This window comes from Hypanus sabinus, chromosome 15 (assembly GCF_030144855.1).
Source record: "Hypanus sabinus isolate sHypSab1 chromosome 15, sHypSab1.hap1, whole genome shotgun sequence".
Classification (NCBI taxonomy): Eukaryota; Metazoa; Chordata; class Chondrichthyes; order Myliobatiformes; family Dasyatidae; genus Hypanus; species Hypanus sabinus.
Genome location: NC_082720.1, coordinates 18,298,876 through 18,319,159, shown reverse-complemented (window position 1 = coordinate 18,319,159; position 20,284 = coordinate 18,298,876). Strand labels below are relative to the sequence as shown.

General features: G+C 42.3%; 1 protein-coding gene across 1 annotated transcript in view; it reads right to left on the bottom strand.

The window, feature by feature from the left end:
* The window catches only part of LOC132405333 (GDNF family receptor alpha-4-like), a 57,163-nt gene that overhangs the window by 9,117 nt on the left and 27,762 nt on the right, over positions 1 to 20,284 (bottom strand). Inside the window, exons 2-7 of the mRNA XM_059990051.1 lie at positions 19,227 to 19,508; positions 16,942 to 17,034; positions 14,511 to 14,859; positions 13,750 to 13,859; positions 3,393 to 3,527; positions 808 to 962 (exon numbers count right to left, since the gene is read on the bottom strand). Coding sequence (XP_059846034.1) covers positions 808 to 962; positions 3,393 to 3,527; positions 13,750 to 13,859; positions 14,511 to 14,859; positions 16,942 to 17,034; positions 19,227 to 19,508 — 1,124 coding nt within the window. The remainder of the gene's footprint in view (positions 1 to 807; positions 963 to 3,392; positions 3,528 to 13,749; positions 13,860 to 14,510; positions 14,860 to 16,941; positions 17,035 to 19,226; positions 19,509 to 20,284) is intronic.

Genomic DNA, 20,284 nt, shown 5'->3' with positions numbered 1-20,284 from the left:
AACCCCTCTTCCCCTCCTTTCCAGCTCCAATGAAGGGTCTCGGCCCAAAACGTTGACTATTTATTCCTTTCCAAAGATGCTGCCTGACCTGCTGAATTCCCCCAGCACTTTGTGCACGTTACTGTGGATTTTCAGCATCTGTAGAATCTCGTGTGTTTATGAGTTGTCCTCAAAATGAATGTTACTCAATCAGATCAGACAAACTGAAGATCCATGCTCTACCCATGCAGAAATGGGAAGCATTTTCGGTAGTAGTACTAGTCTCAAAACTCCAGATGCCCAGTTCAATCCTGACCCCTGGCGATATCTGCACATTCTCTCTGTGTCCCCAGGTGTCCGGTTTCCTTCCACATCCCCAAGATATACGTTGTTAGGTTAATTGGTCACTAAAATTGTCCCTGGTGTAGGAGGGTGTTGGGGGTATTTGTGATGTCTTGAAGGGCATGTGTAAGAGAATTGGCTATAGTACAAGAAATGGGGTAATGAAATTAACAAGATTGCTCTGGGGGCTGGCGTTGGTCACTGGGCCCAATGGTCTCCTTTGCTGATACGAGAAATGAGAATATGAGATCTGCCATAAGACTGGAGTCTAAGGTTGTCATGAAGACGCGATGGAGATCATAGCTCCACTGTGCTTATGGAACAATATAGGAATGCATTGAGTCCATTCTATCCTAAAAGTATCCAATTAACTAATAATGCCAAGCCAAGGTTTCAGAGATAAACCATTTATATCTTCATTATCAGTTGCTTTCAATGTTTCAAAGTGCCTGAAGTGCCTGAATGGAAGATCAGAAAGGGCCTTACCTTATTTGAGACCAATTTGACTAATGGACTGGCATCGCTGCTTGGCCGGACCTTTTCAGGGAAGATGGACGATAGTTGTTGAATTGTTACAGCAGAGTGTTCGCTATTCGGTGTGTGAAACAATGCAGAACTGCTGTACCATTTGATAGAATTTTCTGGAAGAGAACAAACCATGTCAAACGCCAGGCTGGAAATCAGCAGGAAATTGGCCTTTTCAAACAGTGAATGTTGAGCCGTCTACCATCTGATACCAGATTTGGAGACAAATATGCCACCAAACTACAGAAGGCCAGAAAAATAGCATTGATTGAATTTTTTAAAAATTAAGATAGTGAAAATCTGAAAACAAAACACTGGAAAATGGTCAGGCAGCATTCAGGGAGAGGAAGGTAAGAGTTAATGTTACAGTAATGTTAACTCTTGTTTATCTTTTCACTGATGCTCCCTTACCAAGTGAGTACATTTTTTGTTCTTTAAGTATCACTGAATTTAGTCACTGGCTCCCATTTGAACCTTACACAGCATTTTTAAAACAGCTTGAATTGAAATGATCTGAAGCGTTCTCAGCAATCGCCATGAGGTTAGGAGTTCACTTCAAAGTGCTGGTTTCACAATAAGTAGAATAAGTGCCCATGTGACAGATGGCCAAGTCAAGAGTGGAGCTTGATAGGGTCTTGATCAGAAGGACATCAAAGGTTATGAGGAGAGGCAGGTGAATGGGGTTGAAAGGGAAAATAAATCAGCCATGACTGAATGGAGGATTGGACTCGTGCCAAATGTCTTAATTTTGCTCCTGTGTCTTATGTTGAAAAGAGCAGCATCTAATTCACAGTCAAGAGAAAATTTACAGAAGCTGGAATCAAAGTAATATACATAAAATGCTGGAAGAACTCAGTAGGCCAGGCAGCATCTGTAGAAAAGAGTAAACTGTCTATGTTTCATGCTGAGACCCTTCTCCAGGACTTGATTAAGGGGTTCGCTCCGAAACATTGACTGTTTGTTAGAGCTATTAGGGAGGGTTTAAACTAATTTAGCAGTGGGGGTGGGAACCAGAGTGAAGGGACTCAGGATAGGACAGATGGTAAAAAAGCAAAGCTCGCGTGCAGTCAGACTGTCAGGAAGGCAGGCAGATGATAGGACGAAATAGCAGCCAGCAGGACGATTATCAGTACATTAGGGATGCAGAATCAAAAAGGGTAGCAAATACAGTACTTAAAGTGTTGTATCTCAATGCACAGAGTATAAGAAATAAAGTGGATGATCTTGTTGCACTATTACAGATTGTCAAGTATGATGTTGTGGACATCGCTGAATCATGGTTGAAGGATAGTTGTAGTTGGGAGCTGAATGTCCAAGGTTACACATCGTATTGAAGGAACAGGGAGGTAGGCAGAGGGGGTGGCATGGCTCTGCTGGTAAAGAATTGATTCAAATCATTAGAATGATGTGACATAGGATTAGAAAATGTTGAATCCTTGTGGGTTGAGTTAAAACATTGCAAGGGTAACAGAACCCTTTAATATATAGGTCTATACAGGTCTTCAAAAAGTAGATGAGATGTGAACTTCAGACTCCAATGGGAAATAGAAAAGGACTGTCAAAAAGGCAATGTTATAATAGTCATTGCAGATTTTAAAATGCAGGTAGATTGTGAAAATCCGGTTGGAAATGGATCCAAGAGAGTGAATTTGTTGAATGCCTAGAAGATGGCTTTTTAGAGCAGTTTGTCATTGAGCCTACCAGGGGCTCAGCTATAGTGGGTTGGGTGTTATTTAATGAACTGGAGGCGACTGGGAAGCTTAAGGTAAAGGAACCTTCAGGAGTCAGTGACTGAAATATGATTGAGTTCAACTTGAAATTTGATAGGGAGAAAGTAAAGTCTGACGCACAGCAGATTCAATGGGCCAAAAGTGCCATTCTGCTCCTATGTCTTATGGTCTTATAAGTATACAATGGAAGGTAATTCAACAGACAGATTAATATCCAAACATCCGAGCTCCTTATTCTCAGCTAATACACTTCTGTAACATTGCCTGTCCTTCAAGGAAAGGTACATAAATACTTAAGCTGTTTTGCCACCTTCACCATTGCATGATTAAAATCAAATGAATCCTTTTCCCCAATGAGAAAATCACTAGTCATTAAGGGGGTCAAAAATTGGAGAAAAGAACTTGTTCCCATTTAATGCTGTAAAAATGGATATTTCATAGGATCACAATCAAAATGTGACACCCTGCTATGCAAGGGTATATTAGCATGAGTGGCCAGAAACTGGGGATTACAAAGGGCTGGGTGAGGTCTTTGAGGGATTCACAACCACCACCAACACACTTCAAACAAGAAACTGAAAATGATTGTAACAATGCAGTAGTTCTATTAACTTCTATTAAAACTAAACTTTTAATCATGGAACAATTCACCCAGGTAGTAGGTTATTTATCTAGCTATTTCAGTTTAGGAGATGCCTTTCTAATGACCCTAACTCTGAGGGACTGGTTTGTCTCACAGACGGGGGGTAAACCATTCTGAATTCTGAATAGCCTTTGTCACCCAGGCTAGAGATGCTGGAGATAGGTTATGTTTACCGAGGCAGTTGTTGCTTGTGAAAAGCCTCAGGAGGTTCTCACACTCTTCATGCTGGTTGCCACTGTTGGCACACGTACACCAGATGGAGACATCTGAGCTGCTGTTGCTCACGTAGTTCGGTGTCAGAATGGTACCTAATAGGAAACAAATCACAGGCACAACGCTCTAAAGTACATCTTCTTAATATCCAAGTTATAAAGCAGTAAGTACAGGAAACTCACAAATCCAATAATCCTCAGGCAAAAATTCTATATCTTTACTTAGGTCTGAAATGAAATTCGCAGGAGAAACACTTGTTTCCAGGTTAATTATGCTGTACCAGGAAGCAGTCACCTTAGCTGGGGTTCATTCCAATCACTAAATCTTGCTGCTTTAGAGAGGTTTTTCCTTGTTTCCCCTTCCTTCCACTTGAACCAATGACTTATCCAGGATGTTCTATGGACATCAAAAACCACCACCCTTTCCATTTTCTGCAGGGATTGTGCTCTCCATGACTCCCTCGTCCCTCCCCACTGATCCTCTTCCAGCACCTATCCCTGCAACTGGTCCAAGCCTCATCCTTCCTCACCTCCATTCAGGGCCATACACAGTCCGTCCAGCTGAAGCAACACCATCACACACAAATCCATCAGTGTTATTTATTGCACTTGGTGCGCCCAGTGTGGCCTCCTTTACTCTGATGAGAACTATGAAATGACCTGGAACTGGCTTGTTAATGTCCCAGCTGCGTGGCTAACCTATCATGACCTCTTGCAGATGCAAGTCCAATCACACATCATGCGGTTAAGCACCTCCGCTCTGTCCACCACAAGCGGGACCTCACAGTGGCCAAACATTTTAATTCTGATTCCCATTCTATTTCCAATGTGTTGATCCATGGCCTTGTCTTGTGCCAAGATGAGCCACCATCAGTATGGAGGAGCAGAATCTCACATTCCATCTGGTTACCCTCCAACCTGATGACATGAATATCAATTTCTCCTTCCGGTGAACAAATTCCACCCCCCTCCCTTCCTCTATTCTCCATTCAGACCTTCTGCTTCTTCTCATCAGTTTATTATTTCCCCCTGGGCCCCCCTCCTCCTTCCCTTTCTCCTACTGTCCACTTTCCTCCCCTATCAGATATTTTCTTCTCCAGTCCTTGACCTCTTCCACCCTCGTGGCTCCACCTAACACCTTCCAGCTAGCCTCCTTCCCCTCCCCCCAACTTTTTATTCTGGCATCTTTCCCCTTCCTTCTCAGTCCTGAAGAAGGGTCTAGGCCTGAAACATCGACTGTTTATTCTTTTCCATTGATGCTCCCTGACCTGCGGAGTTCCTCCAGCAGTTAGTGTGTGGGGGTTAAGTGTGTGTATTTTTATAAACCGTCAGACCAAATAGATGTGGTTGGCTTCCTAGTGAAGCTGGTTGAGTTTACTATGACTGGTTTCAGTAACATTAAAACGATGTGAGAATGTACAGCAGGTGAGATACAGAGAATAACTTCCTTGGTCTTCATACTGATGATGTGTGCAGCAACACCATCCCAGAATGGGATGTGAGAGAACGTTAGACTGAGCTCCTGATCCCTAATGTACCATCCAAAGCACAGGATTCAGTCAATGTATCTGCCCTGAGAGTAATGGATTGGGCATTAAGTCTTCAACCTCCTTGTTGAGTACTCCTGCAGCCAGAATACATTGTTGAACACTTAACTACAAAGGGTATACCGCCAGGAATGACTTCTGTTCCTCAAAAATAAAGGATATATGTTACTGATCACCTGAGTCATCAATATACACTCAGACCCCGCATAACGCTACCCCGCATGGCGCTGATTCGTTACAAAGCAGTTATTCAATTCTTTATTGAAAATGACAAAAATTCATTCTAAACAATACTTAAAACTTCTCAAGAGCGGCCGCCATTACAGTAAACATTCAAACAGCCAATGAGAGCGCTTTACATAAGCTCTGAGCCTCTCTCAGCCAATCACGTATTAGTTCGTGCTCTGCCTCCCCTGCGCTTGTAAACATTCTCGCTCTGTTGCCAATTTATTCCAATTTTTAAACCCGTAATGTCAGAAAAATGGTCTGCAACTTCCAGCGAGGGTAGCACCTCTAAGGTGTCTAGGGAAAGCACTAACATGGATGTGAAACTGCAAGTGATACGGCGTGTTAATGATGAAGAGTTACTGCATTCTCAGGCTGAGAGCCTAATAACGAAGACCTTCGAGAACTGGCACAGCAACGCACCCTGTGCGAATCTGAGGACGCAGATGGAGATGAGGAAACTCCAGCAAGAAACCTCACCACAAAATACCTCAGCACTGACGTCACCACAATCACTCAAATCATGGACCAGCTCATTAATAACAACCCTGACAGGGAGCAAAGAAATAAGGCAAAGGGAGGTGTTCTCGACATGATTTCTTGCTACCGAGAACAGCTTCTTAAGAGGAAATGTAAGAAAAGGCATCAAATGTCAACACCTGCTTGAAGAAGAAGCCAAAGTGAGAGGAGAACCCTGGGCCTGGCCCCTCCTCAAAGATGTAACCGTCACCCTCCGCTGCAGCTGTGATGTTTTGCTGCTCCATTGATGTACAGGTTAGGCCTCTGCATGTTTGTTACTCCATGAATTACTGTGTATACATAAGATATCATATCATATATCTCAGGTGTGATTTCTTTAAAACTCAAGCACACGTTCATTTACGTAATGTGACAATGACCCAGCATAGTGCTGCAACTTGAAGGAATGCATCCTCAGCGTTAAGCGGGGTCTGAGTGTACAATATTATTAACAAAACAATGTATACTTTGTTTCATCTTGTTAATAAAAGTAGAGATGACTGAATTAAGTTTAACTTAATTAAACTGTGACACATTTACTGAGAAAACACACAGAGTCAATATCGCTGATGACTATGACACTGGAAGCATAGAACATAGTACAGGAACAGGGTCTTTGGCCCATCATGTCTGAACTGACCATCATACCAATCTCAATTAATACTATCTGTTTGCATCAGGTCCTCATCCCTCCACTATTGTCTGGTGATGTGTCTGTCTAAATACTATCATTTCTGCTCCTGCCTTTCCCAATGGGATCACGTTCCAGCCACTTGCCACCTTCCAAGTTAAAAAATGTGCTTCACATATCCCCTCTCATTTGAAATTGATGCCCTCTGGTGTTTGACATTTGCAGCCCGAGGAAAGATGCTGACAAGCTACCTTGCCCATGCCACTCATGATTTTACACTCTTCTCCCCTGTTGCACCTCAGCCCTCCAGCAAAAACAATCCAAGTCTGTCCGATCTTCCCTTCAGAAAGAGAATCGTGTTTAATATTACTGGCTTACATCATAAATGTCTTGGTTTCCAGCAGCAGTACAATGCAATAAATAATAACAAGTTCTATAAGTTCAATAAATAGTGCAAAAAGAGAGAGAGAAATGGTGAGGAGGTTTTCATGGGTTCACTGTCCACTCACAAATCTGACAGCAGAGGGGAAGAAGCTGTTATTGAAACGCTGAGTGTGTCTAGAGACTCCTGAACCTCCCCCTTGATGGTGGCAGTGAGAAGAGGGCATGTCCTGAGTGACGGGGGTCCTTAATGATAGATGCCTCCTTTTTGAGGCATCACCTTTTAAAGGTGCCCATGATGGAGCTGGCAGAGTTTACAACCTTCTGCAGCTTTTCCCAATCCTGGGCAGTGGCCTCTCCATACCAGATGGTGATGCAACTAGTTAGGATGCTCTCCACAGTACATCTGTAGAAATCTGTGAGTGTCTTTACTGAGATGCAATTCTCCTCACACTCCCAATGAAGGAAAGTCTATCTCCCCCGCCCCCCCCATCTTCATCACATTCTACAGGGGATGCATTGAGAGCATCCTGAGCAGCTGCATCACTGCCTGGTTCGGAAATTGCACCATCTCGGATCGCAAGACCCTGCAGCGGATAGTGAGGTCAGCTGAGAAGATCATCGGGATCTCTTTGCCTGCCATTACAGACATTTACACTACACACTGCATCCGCAAAGCAAACAGCATTATGAAGGAACCCACACACCCCTCATACAAACTCTTCTCCCTCCTGCCGTCTGGGAAAAGGTACCAAAGCATTCGGACTCTCACAACCAGACTATGCAACAGTTTCTTCCCCCAAGCTGTCAGACTCCTCAATACCCAGAGCCTGGACTGACTCCTTACTGCCCTATTGTCCTGTTTATTGTAATGCCTGCACTGTTTTATGCACTTTATGCAGTCCTGGGTAGGTCTATAGTCTAGTGTAGTTTTTTTTTTACGTAGTTCAGTCTAGTTTTTGTACTGTGTCATGTAACACCATGGTCCTGAAAAAAAGTTGTCTCATTTTTACTATGTACTGTACCAGCAGTTATGGTCGAAATGACAATAAAAGTGACTTGACTTGATTTAAGCAGTTATCCTGGGGCCAATATGTCGGGCTCAGGATAGATCCCCAATGATGATGACACCCAGGAGCTTGAACATGTTCCCCCTTTCCACTGCTGATCCCTTGAGGATTGGTGTGTGTTCCCTCAACTTCCCCTTCCTGAAGTCCACAATCAATTCCTTGGTCTTACAGATGTTGAGTGCAAGATTATTGCTGCCACACAACACTCAACCAGTTGATCTACCTCACTCCTGCACGCCCTCTCATCACCATCTGAAATTCTGCCATCCACAGCAAATTTATAGATTGTGTTTGAGCTGTGCCTAGCCACACAGTCATGAGTGTAGAGAGAGGAGAGGATTGGGCTAAACACGCATCTTTGAGGTACACCAGTGTTGGTTGTACATGAAGAGGAGACAATATATCCAATCTGCACAGACTGTAGTATCCGTTCTCAGCAATATCCTGATGAACCTCTTCTGAGCCCTCTGCAAAGCCTTCACATCCTTCCTGTAATGCGGCAACCAAACTGCATACATTACTCTATATATATGGCCCAACCAACATCTTAAATAGCTGCAAAATAACCTCCCAACTTTAATACTCAAAGTGCTAAGCAATGAAGGCTATGCCTTCTTTACCACCCTATCCACATAGTTTGAATATTTTGAAGGAGCTGCAATATCTTCCATTCATATCTTTCCCAGATGTGTTGTACAACAACATAGGTTGACATTGTTAACCAACAACTTCATTATTGCTGTGTCAGGTGACTAACAGGATGCAGGTCAGCAAAATGGATGGACATTTATGTTCTCAGCCTAAAATACCCAATTGTTTGCAACATTTGTTGAAGGACGTAATTATTCAAATGAACAGACTCTATTCAATATGTATAGTCAGAATGGAGAAAGGGGATAGGCCCAGAGGAAAGCAAAATTCTCTGTAGTAGGCACAAAAAATATCTGGGAACTTCCTAAACTGTTTTGCAATTTCTCTACTTCCTCAGCTTCCCTGTGAACAAGTGGTTCTAGGATTTGTCCACTTCCCTCCAGACATAGCGGCGCTGCAAAGTTGTCAACGCACTCATAGGAACTGTTATGCTTTGTAATTCCAAAACATTAAACTAATTCAAAGGAAAACAAGAGAGCTGAGAGATGTTTGTTCTTAATTTTAAGAGAGGTGCATACGTATCATGTGGTAGCGTGATGACATATGGAATTCACATATTTTTACATATATTACAATATCACTCAAATACTACTGAAATATTAAACACACAACACACCTCCCTGCTTGGCTATAAACTCCAACTAAATATATGAGGGGTGATTGATAAGTTTGTGGCCCAAGGTAGAAGGAGATGAGTTTTACAGCTCTCATTACATGCACGTGCGGTTCAACTCTTTGAGTGATTATGCAGAAAGTTTGAAGTAAATAACTCATCTCCTTCTACCTTAACTAAACTTATCGACCACCCATACTGTGGACACTTTCTGGAGGTCCAAGATCTGTATGCTCCATGACTGCTGGACTAAGTGTGTAGATGTAGGAGGGGACTATGTTGAAAAATAAATGTGCTAGGTTTTCTAAAATGGACTCCTTCTACCTTAGGCCATGAACATATTAATCACCCCTTGTAGAATGCATTCCAACCACATATAAAGTACATACAGTACAATGCAACTACTATACAGGTATGCACAGCATAGTAAATATTAAATTGTTCCATTCGGGCCTAAAGGTTTAATCGCAGTGAAGGACTGTTTACTTTATGGGAATAACCATTTGCCTGATGAGGGGGATCACTCTGTTTGGCAGGTGAGACGTGACTGTGATGCAATCGTAGGTTCTGGGTGGTTATAGTTGACTCTGAAACTGCAGGAATTGATTTTGACAGTGGTAGCTTTCTTCTCTAACAATTGTCTCTGCTCTCCTCAACTGATTGACGTGTTGCCTCCAAATGCTTTTGGATGCAATCTCCCCCGTATAAGTCTGGTTCTGTACTTAATCTTGCCAATTACTCCCTTTTGATCACCACTGAGGTTCCTCACAAAGACTGCAGCATCAAAGCTCCTTGTTTGAGGAGCCCTCAGTTTGTCTCAGCTGTTTGTCCTGCATACTCCTCCTGAGACTGGGTATGAGGAGATCCAAGTGTGAATGCAAGGGATGGCCCAGGAACGGCATCACTGGTGAACTGTAGGTTGTGGGGTGTGCTGCATTGTGATATGCAAGGAGGAAATTGGTGAGCCTCTGTTTCGTTGTCAGAGTAGAGTGTTTCCACTGACTCTACTTAGACTCGGGTCAAACGTTTCCGCCAAGCCGACTGTAGCTGGGTCGAACGGTGTAAATGCGGTATGTCTTATTCCATTCATTTTTAGGAGTGACTGAAGATGCTTCCCCACAAACTGTGGTCCATTGTCACATGTATTCTGGAACACCAGTCCTTTAGAAGAGGCTTCCCAACACGTCAACAGTGTATGAGTCTGTTGTGGAGGTTATTGGGAACATTTCTGACGCCTTTGTAGCTGCACCCACTGCTCCCAAGAATGGATGGTCCAGAAAACTCCACATGAATCCTCTGTCGGGGTAATGCAGACCATTCCCAGGGAGGGAGACGCACTGCTCTTGGCCCCTCCCGCACAGTGCACGGCAAGCTGCTCGATCTGCTGATGCAGCCCAGGCCACCAGAGAAAGCTTCGAGCCAACGCTTTCATTTTGAGCGTGGCTAGATGACTGACATGTAGCTCCTCCAGCACTTTAGCTCTCAGCTTGGACGGAACAACATCGCTCAATCTTCACACAAGGCGATCCCTGTCAAGGGCAAGTTGATCTTGGCGCTGGGAAGAATAGGAGAACTCAGCTACTTTGGATGTTCGTGCAGACCTGAGACAGTGTGAGGTCTTTCCGGGGTTCCCTTTGGATCATCTCCGCTGTAATAGGAAGACTTTCAATTTCTATTAGGAAGAACACGTCAAGAGGAGTGTCCTCTTTTGTAATTTTTTCTAGTACTTCCTTTACCGAGGGTGAACAGGACAATCCACTATTCATTAATCCTTCTCTTGAAATCAGTTTTGTAATTACATCATCCAAGAAACAAAGCTCATCTCTTGCATTTGTGCTGCTGGTCCTTCTGAGGACTGAAAAAGCACAGCAGTGGTTGATGATCACTAACGAGGGCAAACTCTCTCCCATACAAGTATGGGTTGAAACGTTTTACAGCCCAAACCAGACTGAAGGCCTCTCTGTCAATCTGTGCATATCTTTTATGTGCAACGGTAAGGAAAGGTGATGGGGGGGGGGGGTCATTTCCATCACTCATAACATGTGACATGACTGCACTCATGCCATAAGGCGAGGTGTCACAGGCCAGCTTCACTGGACGACGTGGATCATAATGTGTGAGTGCAGTGTCTGACGTCACCATTTCCTTTGCCTTTTGGAAAGCCACCTCACACTGCTTTGCCCATTTCCTTTTCTTCCCGATCTGTAGTAATGACTTCAAGGGGTAGAGCACAGTAGCCAGGTTTGGCAGGAACCTGTTAGAGTAATTGACAAAGTCTAAAAAGGACCACAACTGTGACACATCCTTGGGTCATCCACCACTGCTTGAATTTTCTCAGCCATCTTGTGCATCAATGGCGTGACCACAGTAAGTGATGCTTGCTTTAAAGAATTCACACCTGTTGCATTGTGCTCTGAGCCCATAATCTCCTAAACTTTTTAACACTGCCTTGAGGTTTAGGAGATGTCCCTTCTCATCTTTATCGGTAACAATGATAGCATCCAGATGACACTGACTGCCTGAGCAGCCTAGCAGCACCTGGTCCGTAGCTTTCTGCCAGAGTGCAGGTGCAGAAGCTACTCCAGAAATAAGCCCATTATAGTGATAAAGCCCTTTGTGAGGAACACCTTGGACTCATCTTCCATTTCCATCTGTAGATAGGCCTCAGCTAAGTAAACTTTGATAAAGTGTTTCCTGCCAGAAAGGTTTGCAAGGATTTCCTCTATCTTGGGCAGAGGATATTAATCTACTTTCAGTATTTGGTTAATGGCAACCTTAAAATCACCACAGATCCTGACAGATGCATTCTTCTTGGCTACTAGGACCATTGACATTGCCCATGGGCCTCACTCAAGCTTGGAAAGAATTCCTTCAGCTTCCATGCACTCTAACTCACAGGTTATGTTATCATGGATGGTATAAGGAATTACGTGGGCTTTGCAAAACTTAGGTGTGGCATTTCCATTTAACAATATTTTGCCCTTGATATGTGTGAGTGTTCCAATGCCATCCTTAACACTGCTGTGGCATGCAAATGGTAGATGGATCTCCAATCAAGTTGCAATTATCTCAGCCAAAAACACCCCCATAATGCTGATCCTCTTGCTTATACAAGCTCAATGTGGCTTGTTGATTGAGGTATTTGACTGTTACGAAAGTCATTCCCACAGGAGTTATCCTTTCTCCAGTATGAGTCCTTAGTTGGATATCTACAGGCTTCAGTTTAATATCTTTCAAATACCACTCAAACTTATTTTGTGGAATAACTGAAGCAGCCAAACCAGTGTCCAATTCCATTTTAATTAATTTGCTGTTCACTTCTGGAGTAAGCCATATTTCTTGTCTATTGCTAGCTTTCACATTGTAAATCTCAAGGCTCCCTAGTCCCGAGTCTCTCTCATCATTATCAGATTTTTGATCAACAGCATGCAGATTAGGGCTCTTTTTGAAACTGCAACTTGGCTTTTATCTTCTTCTTTTCTCTGTAGAGTCCTATTATTTTTGTCTGCCCGACATACACTTTGTATGTGTCCTACTTTTGTTGCATTTTCTCCAAGTTTCGCCTATTAATCTGCATTGGTCTGGTGTATGTGAGCCTTTGCCATAACAGTAACACAATTTGTTTTTGGCCTGATCGGTTTCTGTTTAGATGTTGCAAATTTGTTCACGCTCACTTTCATTCCTGACTACAACTCAATTGCGTCTGACTGCTGTTTCCACTGATACAGCAATTTCAACTGCTCTTTTAAATGTAAGCTGTGCTTTAGTTAGGAGCTGTTTTTGAACACTTTCTTGTAAGATTCCACAAACTAAATGATCTCTCAGAGATGAACTGACAACGTTCAGTTTCTTCAATTCAGCCTTATTCGCAGAAATGGACTTCCCTTCCTTTTGATTCTGCTTATGAAATATAAAGTGTTTTGCAATCAGCAATAGTTTTGGTTCTAAATGTTCCTGCATTCCTTTCACAATATCAACAAAGCTCATTTTGACTGGCTTGGTTGGAGCAGTTAAACTTCTCAGCAAGCTGTGTGCTTTAAACCCAATGAACTCAGCTGAATTGGTACTCCTTTCTGATTGTCTATTTCATTTGCTTCAAAATAATGTTCAATTAGCTCAGTCTGTATCAGCCAGTTACCCGCTGAGCAATCAAACACATCAATCATTCTGATGTAGCCAGCCATTTCAGCTCTTTTTTATGATTATTATTACCCAGAACACTTCCTTTAACTGCTTTTTTTTCAGTTGGCTGCCTCTGCATGTGCTGCGCTGTTTCTTTTTGATCACAGTTCCTTGCCACATTTCAACAGCGTTGGTGCCTGTCTTAGGTTTGTTTTAACAATACCTTGTCACTACTGTTAAATTCTGCAACTCCAAAACATTAAACTATTTCAAAGGAAAACAAAAGAGCCGAGAGATGCAAGTCTTAAGTTTGATCTTTACTTTAAGCTAGGCGCATACGGATCACGTGATGACATATGCACCTTATACGTATTTTTACATATTACCCATAATAAATTATTTAAAGGAACAAGAATGCTTAATCAAGCTATATATTTACAATATTACTCAAATAATACTGAAATATTAAATACACAAATATGCTCCAAGAGGATATTTGTTCCTCAGTTTTAAAACTACAGAAAGACTCCAGCTAAATAAAGATTAGGGATTTTTTTACCGATGAGGCCAGTGTATGACTGAAGGCAGGCATTATAGTTTTCCCGGAAACAGTAGCTAGAAGACTTCTTGGATGGTTGGCAATTGGTCTGAAAATCCACCAGGCGGGACCTGCCACAAATACAAAAGCAAGATGTTATATCTGGGACACACGTAACTACAACGTGTGATACAACAGGGGGTCAATAATCTACTGTTAGTACGACAGCTTAGTAACAAATTGGTTACATGAGTGTTTTTGACTGGCCAATAGCAAGGTCAAGAAATAAACTATTCATTTAGACAAGTGTGAGAAGATGGTGGGTGGGTAGGGGGTGTGGCAGAAGGGATAGAGAAATACAGTACGAAAACAGGCCCTTCCGTTCAACTCATCTATGTTTTACCAGGGTGCGCTTCTGAGAAAACCGCGTTTCTGCCCACGTTTGGCCTGTGAAAGGTGTAACAGTGTTGGTGTGCATTTGCATCCACGGGCATGTTTACTTATGCATTGCTGGTAGAAAAATGTCTGATAGATTTGAAATCCTTAAAACAACATCGCGGAGAACTGTATGATCTGCTGAAATTGTATGCACTGGGAATGACTGGAAAAGGGCTCATTCCATGGAAATCACATCAATGGAAAATAATGAGGAGGGGGTTTGGTCCACTGGAATTCTATGCAATGGGAGTCAACAGTAATAATTTAAAACTGACTATTTTACTGTATTGATCACCTTCCCCCAAGGGCAAATCCTGTAATTTCATCTTAATCGGTATTCTTACTTGCAAATGATGTCTTCCTGGCACATGCCTTGCAGCTTCAGACAATTCTGTTTCTCTGATTCCTCAAAGGAACAAGCAGGAACAATGGTCTTTCGCCGGCGTTCGGCACATGTGCTGTCCTCACAGGGACAAAAAAGGACAGGGTATTTGTATTCGTCTGGCACGTGGTCAAAAAAGCGACGGAGGTTCTTGTGACACTGATGTCTGTTGCAACCAAACTTGGAGACAGATTTGGTGCAGCTCTTGGCATAGTCGGTGCGGAACTGTTTACAATCCTCAACCACATTGCAGGCTTTGGCAGCATCTAAGCAGTGGTTAACACTGACCAGTGGCTGAACTTTGGTCCCGTCTGGAAAAAGAGAAGAAGAAAGCTGAAATCCATTTGGGTCAGTGGCATGCGACAACAATGAAATTCAGCAGCGTAGTAAATCTAGTTCAGCCACTCTGTGTTTACTCAACTATGTAAACACACAGTAAGCTGCATGTGGTTCTCGTGGAGCCAAGATGTGAATCTCCCTGCATTTTAAATATTTACCTCTGAGTTAAAAGGGTTATAGGTTCGAACCTTACAGCAGAATTCTGAGCAGATAACCCAGCTGACACACCTTCACAGTGCAGCAAAATTCAGAGCAAGTGCGATCCGTTGAAATTTTAAGTGGAGCGCTCTCAGGTTGACACAAAGATTAGATTTCGAAAAATGGGCAGGGGAGTTTTCCCTGATGTCCTATGTAGTACCCTATTGCTGATTATCTGTTTGTTTAAGAGTTCCTGCATTTCCATGAGGTAAATATTTCAAAAATACCATTGGCTGCAATGATCTTTGAAACATCATAAGTTACAAATGGTGTGAAGTGAATTCTGGTAAATTAGTCCTGATTAGTCTCGTTTTTAAATTCTATGGAAGTTGGTGAGGACTTAGGGATTGCATCACTTACTACTTCAATTCGTTCCCAAAAATGCTTGTTATCAATTTCATTCTTGCTTAGCAAGTTAACCTTGTTACAAATTGCATTGGCAAACAGTTGTGGTATCTTTCTTAGTAAAAGTTACAAAATGGTGGAGAAGGTACAAATCAGGTTGAGAACATGAGTCAGGAATAGAGCCTGTACCTACTGGGAACACTAAGGAGTCTGAATGGTTTGTTCTGGAGGAGAGATATGGCAGGTATGAAAGAAATACTTCAAATCTTACTGAGAACAAAAACTTACTCACTTACTGCCCGTTACACTGCTGGTGTTTAGGGCAGCAATGAAGGTTCTCCATCCCTGTCTGTCCATACCACAGATATAGAAGGATTCTTCATTGCTGATTCTGTTACAATTTTTTTTAACCATTCAGAGTTTTTAGCCCCGAGTTGAACCTCTGAATGTGGGAGGACTGGTGGACCACTCTTAGTCTGGCCTCTACCTTTTTGTAATGGGTGACCCTACCAAGAGTCAAAGCACAAGGCCCTGATTCTAGCCAACATAGCTCTCTAGGTCATTGAGGCATGCAAGCCTCCAAAACCCTAGACAAGGTTGTGGTCCTCTTGGAGATGAGTACAAAAAATGAATAATTAATATCACCAATAAATCTGAGAAGGATTTCAGGAGAAACTTTCTACCATATAGCAAATAATGTAGTTCAGGCCAAGCCACGTAGGGAAAAAAATGATACATTTAGAAGGTTCTTTCAGCCCATCAGACACTATTTTATTAAGCCTGTTTATCATTTTATTCCTTCCTTTCTCATGTGATCACCCAGCTTAGCTTTCAAACAATGTTACTTGTCTCAACTGTAATAGCAAATTTCTATTGGGCCAAAACATCTTTCTCTGGTGCCTTAATTTCTACATAAAGGCTCCAACATAAAACTGGGTCATTGTGCATTAATAAAATGGTGTCAGGTTCAATATTTTACACAACCTGCTTCCGAAATGCTTCCTATTTGTCTCAATGTAGTTTTACCACTGACTACAATGACCTTTAGGAATTCTGAAGACTGGAATTGGAGAAGGGGGAATGAGGGTGGGATTTGTACACTGAATAATGGATAGTCAAAAATATGTCACGGGCTACTATTTGATTAAGTGGGGTCTAATCAAGGATTGAAAATACATAAAATACTTAAAAATCAATGGCAAAATGAGTATGGTGTTATTAATTTTAGAATAATATCAATTTTATGACACAGCATTATCCAGTTTACGGTCTGATACAATTCCATAGCCTTTTGGTCAAGCAAGAATTGTCCACAGTTTATTGACACATAAATCATGTTGGTATCCATTATTTGAAAATTGTCATATTCTTTGTCAGTAAATATTCTGCATCTGATTAACGGAAAATTTGATGAGGCTTTGCGGAAGTCTCTTTGTCTCCCCCTCAAAAGGATGCACAACTTCCCAGCCCAGTATTTTACACATATAATACTTCTTTACAGATGGCAGTACCTGAAACCAGAGAAGCAAGTCTACCATAGTCCAAATTCCATGATGGACCAGGCATTGAATACGCATACGGTGATGTGTCAAACTCATTGTAATCTAGCAAAAGAAAGACAAGGCAGGTTACTCAACTCGTCATGGTTCACTCAAAAAAAGGTCTACCATCTTCTGCTTCAGTACAAATCTGAAAGCCAGACAGCAGCACAGTAAGCCCCTCAGCTCCCAGACTTGCTTTTGCATTCATTATGATCGAGGTTGACCTCATTCTAATCTCAATTCCACATCTGTGCCTAAGCAAGGTGCTTTTACAACCCCTTTCTTATCAAGGGTCTATTTACATTTGCTTTAGCATATTCAAAGACTCTTCTTCCACCAATCTTTGAGAAAGAGAGTTCCTAGAGAATAAAATTGCCTTATCTTTCTCTTAAATGGGAGATATTCTGTTTTTAAGCCGTGAAACCTAGCTCCAGGTTCTTCTGAGAGAAAACATCCTTTCCACATTGGCCCGTCAACACCCTCAAGGTTTGTCTCACCCCTCCAAAAAAAAACACATGATCACTTATAATATGCTTACAGAGCGTGACACCTGGTGTTGTAGTTTAGAACATTGCTAATGCTAATATTCCATTGTTTGGACCTGAGCACAGTTCTATTGCTTGCTTGCACAGTGACTGTGACTGCTCCAACTATTTCACTCAGCGTCACAAAAGCTCTCAAAGGACAGGAGCATTTCATTCCTGCGTCAAAACAACGACGTCTGGCTGTGATTAAGCCAAAATATCTGGGTGACACTCATAACATCAGCAAGAGCTCTGGAGAGAGGAACATTAATGCTTCACGTTATCTGATGAAAGGTTATTATCCTGAAACATTAATTCTCTCTTGTTTCTACAGATGCTGACTGACTTGTTGAGGGTCCTTGGCATTTTCTTCTGAACCTGCATTTGTTCACATTCCAACCTTTGGCTGGAAATGTGCCAACCCATAGTTCCTCCTTTCCATTTGCCTTGGTTTACAGCCAAGTTCTTTTCTTACCCAGTGCATTTTACTTCAGTCAGTAATGGGGAAGGAAAATCATCTGTGGTTCCCCAAGTCTCAGATCCCGTTTTAATTTATTGTACAGTATAAAGTCTTCAAGGTCAATCATTTTACCCAACAAATAAAAGATCATCTCTTATGGTCTTATAGGATCAGAATTAGGCCAGTCAGTCCATCCAATCGGCTCCATTTCATCATGGCTGATCCATTCCCCCTCTCAAACTCATTTTCCTGCATTCTCCCCATAACCTTTCACGCCCTGACTAATCAAAAACCTATCAACCTCCGCCTCAATATACCCGATGACTTGGCCTCCACAGCCACCTGTGGTAACAAATTCCACAGATTCACCACCCTCTGGCTAAAAAAATAACCCTCCTCAACTTCATTCTAAATGGACATCCCTTTATTCTGAGGTTGTGTCCTCTGGTTCTGGACTCCCCCTCTACAGAAAGCATCCTCCCTATCAAAGCCTTTCAATATTCAATAGGTTTCAATGAAATCCCCCCCCCCCCAATTCATCTAAATTCCAGTGAGTATAGGCCCAGAGCTATCAAATGCTCCTCATACAACAATACTTACATTCCCAGAATCATCTTGGCAAACCTCCTCGGAATCTTCTCCAATGTCCACACATCCTTTCTTAGATAAGGAGCCCAAAACTGCTCACTATGCACCAAGTGAGGCCTCAGCCTTACAACCTTGCGTTCATATTCTAGTCCTCTCGAAATTGATGCGCAACATCGCATCTGCCTTCCTCACCACTGACTCAACCTACAAGTTAACCTTTAGGGAATTCTGCACGAGGACTCCCAAGCCCCTCTGCACCTCAGGTTTTTGAATTTTCTGCCCATTTTAAAAATAGTCTATGATTTTGTTCCTTCTAACAAAATGCATGACCGTACACTTTGCAACACAGTATTCCATCTGCCACGTCTTTGCCCATTCTCCTAATCTGTCCCTCTCTTGAACTACACGGCTCACTTACATTTGGGTTTCATCTCCTTAGTAGATATTGTATAAATGCAATGGTGTGCCTTTTTGATCCTGTATACCATGCATGTGTCGTCAGACCAGTTCTCGTCCAAACCACCATGCAATTCAAGCAAGCACTATTTCCTCCCTCTCATTTCACTCTTACATCTCTCCAACTTTAATCACAATATTCCCCAACCCCCCACTCTCTCTCTCTCTCTTCCACTTATCTCTCTTGTTATCCCCGCTGATCACTACACTTGGCCCTTCCAACGTACCTGGAACGTGGCTCTGGTGCATGGTCCAGAATATTCGCAGGCAGTTCTTCTCCTTCTTCATTCCTCTTTTGCACTTGCAGGTGAAGAGCTGGTGGGACTGAAGAGCGAATGCAGCGTTCATGCACTCGTTGCTGGCTGCCGGCTGCAGGGAGCCCACGGCACTGTTAGCTGCGCACCGCTTCAGCATGTGGAACCTGCTGTTGCAGTCGGGGTCCAGGGTGCATTGCATGGCAGCTGACAGGCAGCTAACCGGTGTCATGATGTCATCTACCAGGACATGATCTGCGGGGGAAAGTTGCTTTTTAATAAAATCAACCAAAAATTTGTTACATTGCATTAGCGAAACAAAAATTTGCCTGTGCATCATGCAGGGGGTGCACTTCCATCTGTGTCTAAGCAAACGGATGTGTTAACTTGCATCTTCTGAGTGCTGACCAACTCATCTTATGTGCCTTCATGTCTGCTTGCTCCAGTGGGGATGTTTCTCTGTGTGTATGTGTACACCTGGATGTGAGACAACATTAGCCGTGATGAAGTGGTCTAACTGCATGAGTGTAGTATTCTCACAGTAATACAGTCTAGTCATGTGAGTTTAGAGCTGGGTCTTATAACAGTTACTACCCTTCAACCATCAGCCACAAGTGAGGATAACCTCACTCACATCAACACCAAAATGATTCCATAACCTCTCACTCTCAAGGATTCTACACTCATCTTCTTAGTTGTTTATTTGTTTATTGATTGTATTTGCATATTGGTTGGTTGTCAGTCTTTATGTGTAGTTTTTCATTGATTCTATTGAATTTCTCTGTCTACTCTGAATGCCTGTAAGAAAATGAATCTCAAGGTAGTATATGGTGACATAACGTACTTCAGTAATAAATTTATTCTAAACTTTAAATAATCAGTTATGCTCAGACACAACAAGAAAGAACTTTTAAATCTTGAAATTGGTGTTCAGATAAACTGGAAAGAATGTGGAAAGCTTTAGAAAAATTAGAAATAGAGGAGAATTGGAAATTTCTTCCAACTGTCTTTGCAGATCAATTTTAAATTCT